Source organism: Pieris rapae, chromosome 1 (assembly GCF_905147795.1).
Source record: "Pieris rapae chromosome 1, ilPieRapa1.1, whole genome shotgun sequence".
Taxonomy (NCBI): Eukaryota; Metazoa; Arthropoda; class Insecta; order Lepidoptera; family Pieridae; genus Pieris; species Pieris rapae.
The window spans coordinates 4866969-4880389 of record NC_059509.1 but is presented as its reverse complement, the minus strand read 5'-3'; the positions used below and the strand labels follow the sequence as shown (position 1 = coordinate 4880389).

Sequence of the window (13421 nt, the reverse complement as noted above, 5' to 3'; positions counted from 1 at the left end):
ACAAGGTATTGTAATTTTATTTCAGATGTATATATTTTTAACTATCAAGCAAAAAAACTTGCTTCTTCTTAAACAGTATTAAACTCTAATATAAATATCAAAGCATACGACAACGTTTCAACGCTTAAAAATAAAATTTAATAGAAACCTATATTATTAATATTGTGTTATATTTCCTCAACTAAATTCAATTAAAATTTAAAGAGATTATATTGAACTTCAAAAAGAAAGGGGGTTTAGAATTTGAGGTTGTTATGTTCTCTCGTTAAAGTTCTCTTGAAGTTAATCAGATTTCAAATAATTTGGAGCTGTCCCGAAATGTTTCCATAGAAAAGGGTATAATCTAGTAGATAATTTTTATCATTAACATCTTATGAAACATTCAGTCGCCGCGTCTTTAAAAGCAATTTATATTTCTATTTCAATTCATGTTATATTAATAAAATATCTTTCATTTGTTAATAACAGTAACAATATTTAACTTGAGTATTCCCACGAAGAACGACGATAAAATGTCAGGCAACATAAATCATATCCATATTCGCACAATGGGACAATACACTGTTAAACCAAATGCGGTAATACATTTCCCCTGCTTCGTTCTGTGAAACAATCAGTTAAAATTACTTTTATGTCATACCAACACATAATTAATCCAATTAACTCTTGCTCATAAATGCATCGATTATGCGCAAGGCAAATTACTTTTAATTTAAATTAATAACATCAAGCGTATAATACAATAATATATAAGACTCGCAGAATAAACAGAAACTACCACACAAAGCTCGCGGTGAAGAGTGAGAGAATCCACCCCTCGTCCTCTACGGGACGCTCAAAACCTGAAGAAGGTATTAGCTACATGTGATCTCGGAAGATACCAATCTAACCTCTGGTTGCGCGTAGACTGCGCGTACCATGATCATCCGCGATTCTACGCGTGCCTTTACAGATCCCATAGAGGACAAAACTGACCGGCTCATTCAGCACGTCCAGACAGCCCCGGTCATCCGAAATGGCCATGAACCGTTTTTGTTGAACCTTCTGCTGAGTTTGCACCCGGCGGACTACCAAATCTCCGTCTTGCCATCTACTGCCTCGCTTCGCGGGCTTTTGCCGCATGTGGCAGTACAAGTCAGCAGATCGGGATGCGATGCAGTATTTTCTTGCATCCTACCCTTGTAAAACGGAGGCGTGGCTGTCCCAGGCAAATCTGGCGCCGTGCAGTTAGTAAAGAGAGCCGAAATTTTTTAAAGTAACAAAAACACCACCTACGGAAAACGACATTAAGTTCGATTCACGGCAACATAGAAATTGATTCTAAGTAAAGTATTATCAATACTCTAAAATTACTAATGATATAGGCTGTATGGTATGACACTTCAAACAAATTATTACCAGCTTAATTAATGGAAAAAAATAATTTTACAAGCGTAAATGAAATGTTCAAAGCAACCTAAATGTTTGTGCGTTCAGAAATAATATGACTCACCACTCAAAAGTTAACAAGGTTCGTATAATATTTTATAAAAGCCGAGTCATGGACTAAGTGATTGGGCGGAAAATTAGCTAAACGAGAGGTGTCAATCACTCCGATTAGCGTATTCAGTATCTCATAATTAGATAATTATCTTGTTAATGTGAGTTTTACTATTATTCATTATATTAATAAGTTATTACTTCTATTGGACAAAAAATTAATAAAACCCAATAGGTACATAAAATGTTTTATGAACCCATATAAATCATATAAATGTTTCTACCTAAAATATCTACAAAGAACAATAAATTAAAAATAAAATAGTCTTATTAAAATATAAAAAGTAATTAATATAAACCTGTTATATCAGACTATGCCATCAATGCCACATCTAGTAATAAATCCAATCCGAACATCTATGTTTTTGCTTGGTTGACCGTCGAGTTTATTATGTCTACCTACATTTTTGTTGCTGTTTTTGTTTTGTAAATTTTATATAAGTACCTACATCTGTGCGTTCTAATAATAATTTTTACATAATTCATATGAGAAATAAAGTTATTGTAACCGTTAATGTGAGTGTTCAAATAATTTAAGAAATATTAGCTCGCTATTTTACAAAATTCTACAATCTTAATCATGGAATGAAATAGGTACATGAAAACCACTGTGGTTTGTATTTACAGAGGTCTTTTTATGAGCGCGAGGAATGCTTATAAAAATAAATATTCAAATTTTTAGTCATGTTGCTTAACGTTTCCGTTATTGTACGAAACGTAACTATTTAACTTTAGCTAAACTAGCTGACTGAATAGTCTTTTTATTATCTGCAGTAGCAAATACCATGACAATCTCTCACAATAAACGTTGTTTGCTCTCGAAGTACATAGCAGCATTTTTGGCTATGCGTTACGCATCATTGGGTCTGTAACGAATGCTCAACATTTTTTTTAATTAACACTTACATGGGAACGGAAAACATCTTGATAAATTCAGTACGTTTTAAAAGCAAAAATTTACGCCTCGGCAGACCCAGACAGCTGATACTTACTTGCCTACAAATACATAAAATAATATGTCGTTTATAAAATATTGATGTAGGTGTCTGTTCAAATTTTAAGAGCAAGTGCCTCAGTAGCAAAGTGTGTATAAGTCGTCTTGAATCCTGGAAAAACAGTTTTATTTCGGATTGGAAGGCGCATACTATAGGCGGTTTTCGTATGTGGTTAATTTTATTATACTTCATATAGATACTTAATTATTATTATTTAGCATATGTAAAATACAATTGGTGTAACAGAAAAAACAAGTGTAAAAACAAGAAACTTTTTTTCGGTATGGCTTTGACACACAAAGAACGAGCCGTCATCGTTAAAAATACACTATATCATTATTAAAAATATCGCTACATCTAACAACAACTTATTACGCATCACACAAAGAAAAATACAAAGAAAAGATTCCTTCAAATCTTTGCGACTTAAAGAAGTTGTATGTCATGAAATAATCCTTATAAATGTGGAAGAGTTATCGTTTGTCTCAGGGAAAAGGAGCTCGCACACAACCTTAATTTGCCCAATCTAAACATGGCAAAGTAGAAGTGATTGATGTTTAGTGTCTAGCGCCGACTGTGTAACAAGTGTTTTTATGTGACGTAATCATGACAATGTGACTAAGGAATGGGATAATGTGATTTGACTGCGCACTCTTTCTATCATATTTTTAAGGAACAATTATTGATAAAGCTAATATGTTATTTACTTTATATTTTTTTGATTTAATGATCTCTGAAATCTGAGTTTATTAATAGATTTGTATCCTAGTTTTGCTAGCTAATCTACGATAAATTGCAAGTCAATTAAATTTCAGTAGAACCTACTTTGTACAAAAAAAAAAAAACTTTTAACATTAAGTTATAACATTTCCAATTTTTTTATAAAACCAATATCTTTATTTAAATTAAATAATATCAACCACAACAATTCTAATAATCCCCTCAAAGCTCTATCGAAATCTCTCTATTGTTCTTCCAAAATTAGAGAACATTATAACTCATAATAAATTTGAACACATATTTAAAACAAAACAGAAACAAGCTTAGTTGTTACAACAATATATTGTTCTAAATATGAAACGAAACAAATAACATTTTATTTGTTCATACAGTTGTTTTTGCTGTAGTTCATGAATTGCAAACTAGAAAATGACGGACAGAACTCCGCAGAGTATTATAAATTCGACCTTTATCAAACAATCATTATCATGATAGCATAAAGCCTTGGAAAATATTTTTACATCTGTATTATTGACTAGACAATATCGATCTAATTTTCTATTTATTAATAGTGAGCAAATAATGCTTTTTAAATTTAAATAATTAAACGTTTTTTTTTCATAGAACAGGGGGCAAACGGGCAGGAGGCTCACCTGATGTTAAGTGATACCGCCGCCCATGGACACTCTCAATGCCAGAGGGCTCGCGAGTGCGTTGCCGGCCGTTGCCGTAAAATAATCCTTCAATCCTTCTTTACCAGTTTTATCTAACAGATTGTGTTAATAAACCATATACCTCAATACATGTGTTCTATGGCGATAAGACGAATTTGTCTCTATTGTGATAGTTAGTAGACTGATTATCTCAGTAATTGAGTACTATCGCCCGAATTACGTAGCAAGCGATTCTACATTGGACGTACCAGTAAATTATCGCGTTCCTGAGTACAGAGGTGATTAATCATTGTGGAACACAAAATACGTCTTAGGGAAAGGAAGAATTTTGCATTTTATTCCTTAAATAGTATTTTTATACTTATTATATCTACATGGTTCCTTTTTTAGATATAATACTCGTAAGTATGAAAAAATTATGTACATGCTTTCTTTTTTTTATATTGATTTTGCAATGCGTTATACATGCTATACGTGTATGCACATAAAACTAGTTTTTAACAATAACAAGTAATATAACTATTTATTATTTTCACTATGTTTTTCTACAAATAATGTACACCATTTACGATTATTTAAATTCTGCAAGACAGTTTTCTCAAACTCAAACTCAAATTATGGAATAATTAAAAAATACATGAATTACGAAATTGTCTCTGACATATATAATAGTAAATTACCAGACGCTGATTAGGCGTAAATTGTATCGTATTGCCAATTGAATAGACCCAGTAATTTCTATCAAAGGTTTTTCATACATTACTACATTGATCTCGACTCTATATTTCTTTTTTTGTCTCATTTTTCAGATTTAAGCAAGCTGAATTAAAATGTAGCGGACAATTAATATTCCGAAGAACAAAGGGTACTTGTTTCAATGGAAAAATTATGAAGTGTAACACCAACAATCACCCGTTCATTTGAGTTGGTTGCATTCAAAGATTACAGAAAAAATTCGCAGAATATTTTAAGGCGTTATCTATGATTCACAGAATTTAGTTAGTAGAATTACAATTCATAAACAAAAATTGACATTATATTATGAAAACTGAGACAAGCGTTTTATTTATATTATTTAATAAAAAGGTCGGATTTATAATAAGATTACATCGTACAGTGCAGCCTCTTTTTAAGGCAATTATCTAGAGATAGCGTACTTAATTGTATTTCGAATTTAACGAAATTTATTTATTTTAATATTCTTTATAATATATTTTTTACCTTACTTAATAATTAATGTAACATTTAGTATTATTCCATATAACTATCATAGTTTGGTAATTATCATGAACGTAATAAAAAATCTAAATACCGATATAATTATTGATATGAAATATTGATTTCATATATAAGCAAAGGTATTTCTTGGACACATTTTCAGGCGATACACAGATATGTGTTTGTACTGTTAATCTTTTAGGGATCACGGGACTTAAAAGTTGTAATAAATTAGTACTACAATTACTTTCACTACAGTACTAGAAATATTCAAAGCAGTAATTATTTCGATGTTCCAAACATCAAGGCAATTTTGTACTTGACTACAAATAGCATTTTTTTCGCCTCATGAAAGACATGGCACTAATGTCATTACTAAACGATAAAGACCCCAAGCCGGCGACTCAGATAAAATAACATATTATGTTATTACAAACTATGAGTACGTGAGATGAAATATTATGAGTCCACATTTGTCTTCAGACGCGCTGTGAAAATACTGACTTTTGAATTATATTACATATCTTTGTCTATAGAGTATAAAACTTTGGTGGTAATGGTAGTTTTTTAACATGTTATAAATAATATATTAACTGAGTTACGTTTGGTGGCGGTTTTTGGAGGGAATTTGGTTGTCAACCGGCTTTAATCATTTACAACTAAGGTTTAAACTAATATATAATTAGAGGTAGCCTGGTTGAGACGCTAGACTTAAAAAAACCTAACTTGACTTATTGAAGAGTTGCTAAATCGAATTGACTCTATATAGTATAAAGAATTAAGTGTAGTCGACCTATTGGAAACGAGAATGTTTTATTACGTTTTAATAGTGTGGGGAAAATTAAAGGACTCATTAAGTGCGACGATTTTGACAATTGACAATTACTAAGTAAAATATACATATATGTAACTTAACTAATGGGAAATCCATCTCTCCAGCAAAAATAAAATTTAACTTTTAATAGAGAGGAGCAAACCTTTCTAGAGTCGTTTCAAAATCTGCAAAACAGTAGAAAGAGAAGGAGATTAGAACAGCCCTCGATTAGAAGGTGCTCGTATGCATAACTAACGTATGGTGGTGGCGGTTGAGGAGATATATTGATAGTAGTGAAAGGGATTTATGTTCATACGTAAATTGCGATGATACCACTCGATTCAATACGATCATTTTTTGTTAGGTTAGAACCGCTATTATATATCTGTGAAAGAAGGTGCCTGGACACAACCAAGAACAAGAATATAAGAATAGAGTGTATTTAATTAGATTCAAATGTTGTCAACATTTCCGAATGGTACGCAGGAACGCTTCGGGCATTACTATGGCTGATATTCAAGTGTTTCGATTGATCTTAGAATAATGCTGTGAGGGTACTATGCAAGGAAGAGAGAGATATTTCAGCGCTATGGAATCCGACATTTCCGACATTTCGAAATCCGACGAAGAGACTGATTCAGGGCTTCACTACAGCGATTCATGTTTTAACAGCCTATAATATTTATCTTTACCTGTAAAATGTATAGATTTAATTTTCAATAACAAGTTTGTGTTTTCAATCAATTGCTAATATGGAAGTATTGGTATAGCAATTGGTATTCGCAATGAACACATTTATTAATATTTATGTATCTTTGGTGATCAGATAAAATAGAAATTAACATTATTTACACTGTAAGAAAATAGTATAAAACTTAAATATTTAAATGAAACTACTTTTAACGATGTCTATAAACTATTTAACAAGAAATAATATATATGGTGTAGACTACTATACTAAGAATAATAATACCGACACATTCAATTCCAATTCAACCACCTATTTAATAACACTTAGTGAAACTTGGAGTTATCTTGTTGTGTAATTAAAGATACTATCAAAAACTTAACTCAATAGCCAGTTTCAATTCCACAAATATTCGCAATCGACAAATGACTGTCAAACTACTAAAGTTAAATACAATGCTTCAAAAATTTTCTTGCGACATAATATGGTAAATGAGGTTCAACATATATTTATTGTATAAGTGTAACCTGTTGTGGATGCATCCAGTGTGTTTGTATTGTGTTTTATTTTTGACTTTGTTTTTATTAAGGATGTCTCTGTTTGGTTTCCCAATAAATAAATAAATAAACACTTTAATAGAAGCCACGGTCTCATAGTTATAATTGTAATCGAAACCGCTAGTATATTGCTGGAAGTTTTAACAATTTTCGGGAGTGTAACTGTACAATGTATATAGCAATATAGGCAGAACATTGTGACACCGTACAGTGTCAGTTGAAATGAAACCAATTCATTTTTTCAGGCAGTTTACGTTTACTGCCTATGGAAGCTTCATTCAATTTCTATAGGTACCTATATTTGCCGTGTCCAATATAAACACAATATGAACATTGTGCCTATATTTGATTGTATTCATGTTATTCTGACATTTTATATTCAAACAATATTTTGCAAGATTTTGATTTAATTTACAGTGTTGTTTTATTCAACGTTGTTTTAACCTTTTAATATTAAACGTCTATTTTACGTTGTTGGTTTGAATTTATTGCAAATGTAATATGGTTTCTCTGATATTATTTAAATTAAATTTATAATAATGCAAGCTTTAATTTTATATATTAAAGTTAAGATTTACAATATATGCTTATATATGTTAGACAATGACTTTAAAAATTAGTATCTTCTAATCTTGGCGTATATTTTGTACATACAAACACTCACTTACTTAAAAACCTGTATTATTAACTTTATTTATAAATAAACGCCTATATATAGGCTAATATGCTTTACTTATAACAATCCTTAACAGACTTGAACCAACCTATACTATGTATTGGATGGTGAGCCAATCACCACCGCCGACACCACAGATATACTAAGGCCCGCACGGTATAATACGTTTAAATCGTGTTCCTTTGATATCACCCGTGCGGTAACCTAAGTAACCTCGGTGCGGCTTTGTATACCGGTGGGGTTTGACTACGTACTCGTTTGTCAAGACGGCTCGACGTAACGCTGGTACCGCCTCGACCCACGCACCCCTGCTAGTGCGTAATTGTAGATGTTGTCTTGAAATGAAACTGCGGCTTGTTCTTGTTTCTTGCTTCGCCGATTATTCTTGGATCACAGCTCGTTGTCACGGGATAGAGGAAAGAGCCCGAGTCTCTACGCGCGTCTGCACCGTGTCACGTCTGAACCGAGACTGCGCGTGTGCACCGTGTCAAGTCTGAACCGCGACTGCGCGTGTGCACCGTGTCAAGTCTGAACCGCGACTGCCTCGAGACTCGCCCGCGCCGAGCTTAAGTACTCCATGAGTATACCGCGACGAGAGCTACGCTTATATACATTTGCGCCGGTATACCGCGTCGAGAGCTGTGACCCTTTTATTCGGCGAAGTATTCTATTTATTTATTTAATATATTTACATTCATAACTGAACCATATTTCTCACTTAAATCTGTATACATATTTTGTCTAACTTATAACTCTTAACACTCGCACTTAATTTCTATTTATAGAGTTACAATTTTCAAACCTAACTTATAATATATTTATATTTCTATTTATGAGTCGCCAACATTCTCCCCCTCGTGCGCAGCACCGTCGTTCCTGCACGGCGACTCCGCAGGCACCAAGATCAGGATCCTCGACGATGGTCTTCGTAAAACTTCCCCTTTGGTTGCGACTTCCACGATTCTGGTTATTCCGTCGGGCCCGGGGTATGTAGTTTCGATGATACCTCGGCCAAGTGCATCGTGGTAGCGTGCGTTTTACGATAAGAACCACGTCGCCTGGTTGCAGCTGCTCGCCTTTCTGTCGTCTAGTCGTTTTCCTGGGCAGTAGTTTGGGCAAGTACTCCCGTAGCAATCTCTTCCGAAAGTGATCAGAGAGTCGTTGGACGGACTTCAAATCTTTTCTGCCCACCAGCTTTGCATCAGGAAAATGTAGTATGCGCGCAGATCCACTGGATCGTCCAATGAGAATGTAGTTTGGTTTTAGCGTCTCCTGTTTCGAATTGTCAGTTAGGTTCGTGATTGGTGAATTGTCTATGTGTTCTGTCCCCAACAAGGTTGCTTGCATTTCAAGTCTCGGCGTAGATATTGATTTCCGAGACTTTACTCTCGACTTGGCATCAACGAGGTTTTCTAAGTATTCTCCATTACCTCCAGTTGCGGCTGCATACGCTGTCTTACTCGCGTCTGCGACAGTATGCAGCTCCCCCTCAGTGCAGAATAGTGACACACATCGCGGCAGCCGATTATCTTTTATTCTACCGATATGCTCTAGGTAGCTTTTTCGAGCTTCGGTGTCGTCTTCAATGATCACTCTTTTGTTCGACGCCCATCTTCGTAACTCAAAGTGCGCCTTCATGTAGATCAAGTTGACTGGCTGTATAACTCGTTGGTAATCGTCGACACAGTAAAAACTTTGCAAATAGTTATCCATATAGCGATATTGCTCTATTGCTTGCGCTGCTTCTGGATATTTATGTACGAAGGCCTTTGCATTTCTGTTTTTTATATAAATCGTGGTACAAGGTGACGCAGCTCCTAAAATCACTGATAACATTCTGTTATCCTTCACTAGCGCTTTCTTGTCTTTTCGCCAAAGGAACCTGAGACTATTTCTGTCTTCTTCACATATATTCACTCGCGGTAACATTTCTTTTTTATCGACCGCTATCGATAGGAGTCCTAGACGTACTCGCAGTAACACTCCTAATATTGACTGTAGACCGGTCCTGAAGTCCGGTCCGCACAACAGAATGTCGTTGAGGCTGACTCTGTTGTGATTGGCTGCACCATCGAAGACAATTCTTAGCTTTTTCTTCACTGAGAAGTGAGGCAGGTACAACTTTTTGTTCGATGTGCAGTCGGCTGTTACTTCTTCAGCGTAGTTGCTTTTCAACAGATCTATTTGCGTGCTATACTCATTTTTAAACTTAGCGTCCTCACGCAGATATTTTTCTATTCCTTGAAATCTGTTGAAGGCCGCTGAGAAATTGTTTGGAAGTTGTACGTCTTTCCTTTTCCACAATAGTCCGACCTCGGATCTGTCATCTTCCAATTGTTGACTATTTCTTTCCAATATTTCTAGCACTCGCTGTTCTATAGCCGTTGAAGGCTTCTTCGGCTGAATCCCCAAAGACTCAATAATAAGATATTCTCTCACCGGCTGATTTATTTTGTCTTCGACGACTCTTGCATGTGCGCATGTGTTTACATAATTGATCGGAGACACGCCGTTGCTATCGTAGCCATGGATAACCCATCCTAACTTTGTTCTTGATGCCACCGGCTGCCCTGGCTTTCCACGTCGCATCTGTAACGAGACAATATATTGCCAATTGTCTTGGCCAATGAGCAGCTTCGGCGCCTCAGCTTCGTAACACACGTCCTGCAGTAAACCCCGCAAGTGATGACACTTCTGAATTCGGGTTTTATCGATAAATTGTGGGGTTAATTTCAGCTCTTTGATAGTCCTTGCCCGCTTCAGTGTGCTCTTCTCGCATTGTCTTATCCCTTTCACTTTGATATCTACAATCATTGATTCGTGATTTTTCATTTGTCCTCCACCGATAGTTTCTATATTTAAGGTTTCGCGAGGACCTTTAATGCCGATGCTTGCAGCCACATTTTCATCGAGCAGTGTCACCGTAGAGCCTTCATCTAGCAGCGCTAGTACTTGTTTGCTCCCAGTCGGTCCATAGATCTCCACCTTAAGCATCTTTAAAATAGCTTTTGGAGTACTAATTGTATGGACCGTCGCTGTCTTGGTCGCTGCCTCTTTATGACATTGTTCGCTCTCCGATGTCACATGTAATAAGCTGTGGTGCCATGTTCGACACAGCTTGCACGGTGGTCTTCGGCATTTTTCTTTCCGGTGCTTTCCAACTAGGCACTTGAAGCAAACCTTAAGTCTCTTAACCGTTTCCCATCTATCGTTGACTGCCGCCTTCAGAAATCCTTGGCAGTCTTTGAGCTTATGGTTGCCTTCACAAACTGGGCACTCGATTTCTTCTGGTCTTCTCTTTTCAGCAATATTAAAAGTAGCCTGCTTCACCGGTCTTTTTATCGTTGCGCTCGGTCGTACACTTTTGCTGTCTTCAAGTACCGCGAATGCGCCGCATTTATCCGCCTCTAAATTGAGGAAGTTGCTTATTGTTTGAATATCTGAGAACGATTCCTCTTCCCTCGCAGCCGTGTAGTCGTACCATCTGAATCTCAGAATCGCGGGCATCTTCTCTATGATAATTTTCATGATTTCCGGCGAGTACAGGTATTGCGGTTTCTTCAATCCTTTTATGGCGGCCACACTGTTGTTTATTTGGCTTGCGAAAACGCATATGTCGCTGGGATTTTCTGTCGTTCTGTGAAGCGCTTTTAATTTCTCAAGTTCGGCTAGCACCAATGCGTCGAGTCTACCAAATCTTCGGCGTAAAGCGTTAATTACTTCTTCTGGCGTCGCTTCTGAGTACAAGAGGCTCTTAATACTCTCTCTCGCCGTGCCTTTAATCGCCTTACGCAGCCGCGCCATGTTCTGAACGTCCGAGAACATGGGAGATGTATCTTCGTATACAACTCGGAACGCCGTCCATTCGGAGCTGTCCCCTTCAAATATTGGCAGCTCTTGAATGTATTTCGGTTGCGGCATTACATGGTTCGTCATGACTTCCTTTATTGCGTCGGCTATTGCTCGAATGTCGCTCTTTGTTTCTATTTCTTCTGGCTTTTGTTCCGATGAGCGCATCCAGTTTGCTACCCTTTCTTCATGGTCATAGTTGACGTCTTCTATAACGGAGTCTTCATCTTCCGTTTCCGCTTCTAATCGTAATCTGGCCAGGTGTGTTGCTGCCTGCGCTTTCCGCAGCTCGCAGCGAGCCAACTCTTCTCTGGCCTCGGCTAGTCGTCTTGAGCTGGCTTTTGATACGGTTCTCGATGCGGCCCGCCGGGTATAACCCGCTGGTGTCAGAGTCAATGCTTGCTCTGATTGGCTGGCTGCGCTCGTCGACGTGGACTGCTCGATCGTTATCTCTTCGCCTGTAGTCCGGACTTCGGACGTAGTGGCGGAGGTAACAGTCAACGTCGATTCTCCTCGCTGCATCCCATTCTGTGATCTTGTGATTGGCATTTTCTCCTCGCAATGTTCACTTCTTGATTCACTCCACTATTGTTGCAGGATCCGGCTCGAAGGACCACTATTGGATGGTGAGCCAATCACCACCGCCGACACCACAGATATACTAAGGCCCGCACGGTATAATACGTTTAAATCGTGTTCCTTTGATATCACCCGTGCGGTAACCTAAGTAACCTCGGTGCGGCTTTGTATACCGGTGGGGTTTGACTACGTACTCGTTTGTCAAGACGGCTCGACGTAACGCTGGTACCGCCTCGACCCACGCACCCCTGCTAGTGCGTAATTGTAGATGTTGTCTTGAAATGAAACTGCGGCTTGTTCTTGTTTCTTGCTTCGCCGATTATTCTTGGATCACAGCTCGTTGTCACGGGATAGAGGAAAGAGCCCGAGTCTCTACGCGCGTCTGCACCGTGTCACGTCTGAACCGAGACTGCGCGTGTGCACCGTGTCAAGTCTGAACCGCGACTGCGCGTGTGCACCGTGTCAAGTCTGAACCGCGACTGCCTCGAGACTCGCCCGCGCCGAGCTTAAGTACTCCATGAGTATACCGCGACGAGAGCTACGCTTATATACATTTGCGCCGGTATACCGCGTCGAGAGCTGTGACCCTTTTATTCGGCGAAGTATTCTATTTATTTATTTAATATATTTACATTCATAACTGAACCATATTTCTCACTTAAATCTGTATACATATTTTGTCTAACTTATAACTCTTAACACTCGCACTTAATTTCTATTTATAGAGTTACAATTTTCAAACCTAACTTATAATATATTTATATTTCTATTTATGAGTCGCCAACACTATGTATAGGTTTAATAGGTATAAGTAATTCATAAGTCCAGTCGCTCACATTCGAAGTAGGTATCCGGGTGAAGCTAGCACGGAATAGGAAATAAGCTGGACAATAACTTTCCGCGAAATACCGGAACTGAGCTGAATAATAATTGCTATATTCCCGTATATTTGATTCGGAACATTTAAGTTGCAGTTTCGCTGAATGAGCATCCCAGGCTCAGACGTCCTCAGTAAATCATCGTTGAAAAATTTGCCAGCAAACGTTGAATGGAAGGACTTATACGGATTATGTACACGCCATTAGTTCGGTTCACGCTTTTGTGCGGGAATT

At 37.1% G+C, this 13421-nt stretch overlaps 1 protein-coding gene across 1 annotated transcript; it reads right to left on the bottom strand.

The window, feature by feature from the left end:
* Positions 1 to 1067: 1067 nt before the first annotated feature.
* On the bottom strand, positions 1068 to 12279 carry LOC123689628. Its single transcript, XM_045630741.1, has 2 exons — positions 8727 to 12279; positions 1068 to 1213 (listed from the first exon to the last, which is right to left on the bottom strand). Exons 1-2 carry the CDS (start codon positions 12277 to 12279, stop codon positions 1068 to 1070), a joined length of 3699 nt encoding a protein of 1232 aa, XP_045486697.1.
* Between the last annotated feature and the right edge of the window lie 1142 nt (positions 12280 to 13421).

What these genes read in the sequence shown, in the direction of transcription:
- LOC123689628 (XM_045630741.1), bottom strand. Translation starts at nt 12,279, where the DNA reads ATGCCAATCACAAGATCACAGAATGGGATGCAGCGAGGAGAATCGACG. An exon ending in CTGCGCACGAGGGGGAGAAT is followed by an intron (nt 1,214 to 8,726) that starts GTTGGCGACTCA and finishes GCACGGCGCCAG; the next exon opens with ATTTGCCTGGGACAGCCACG.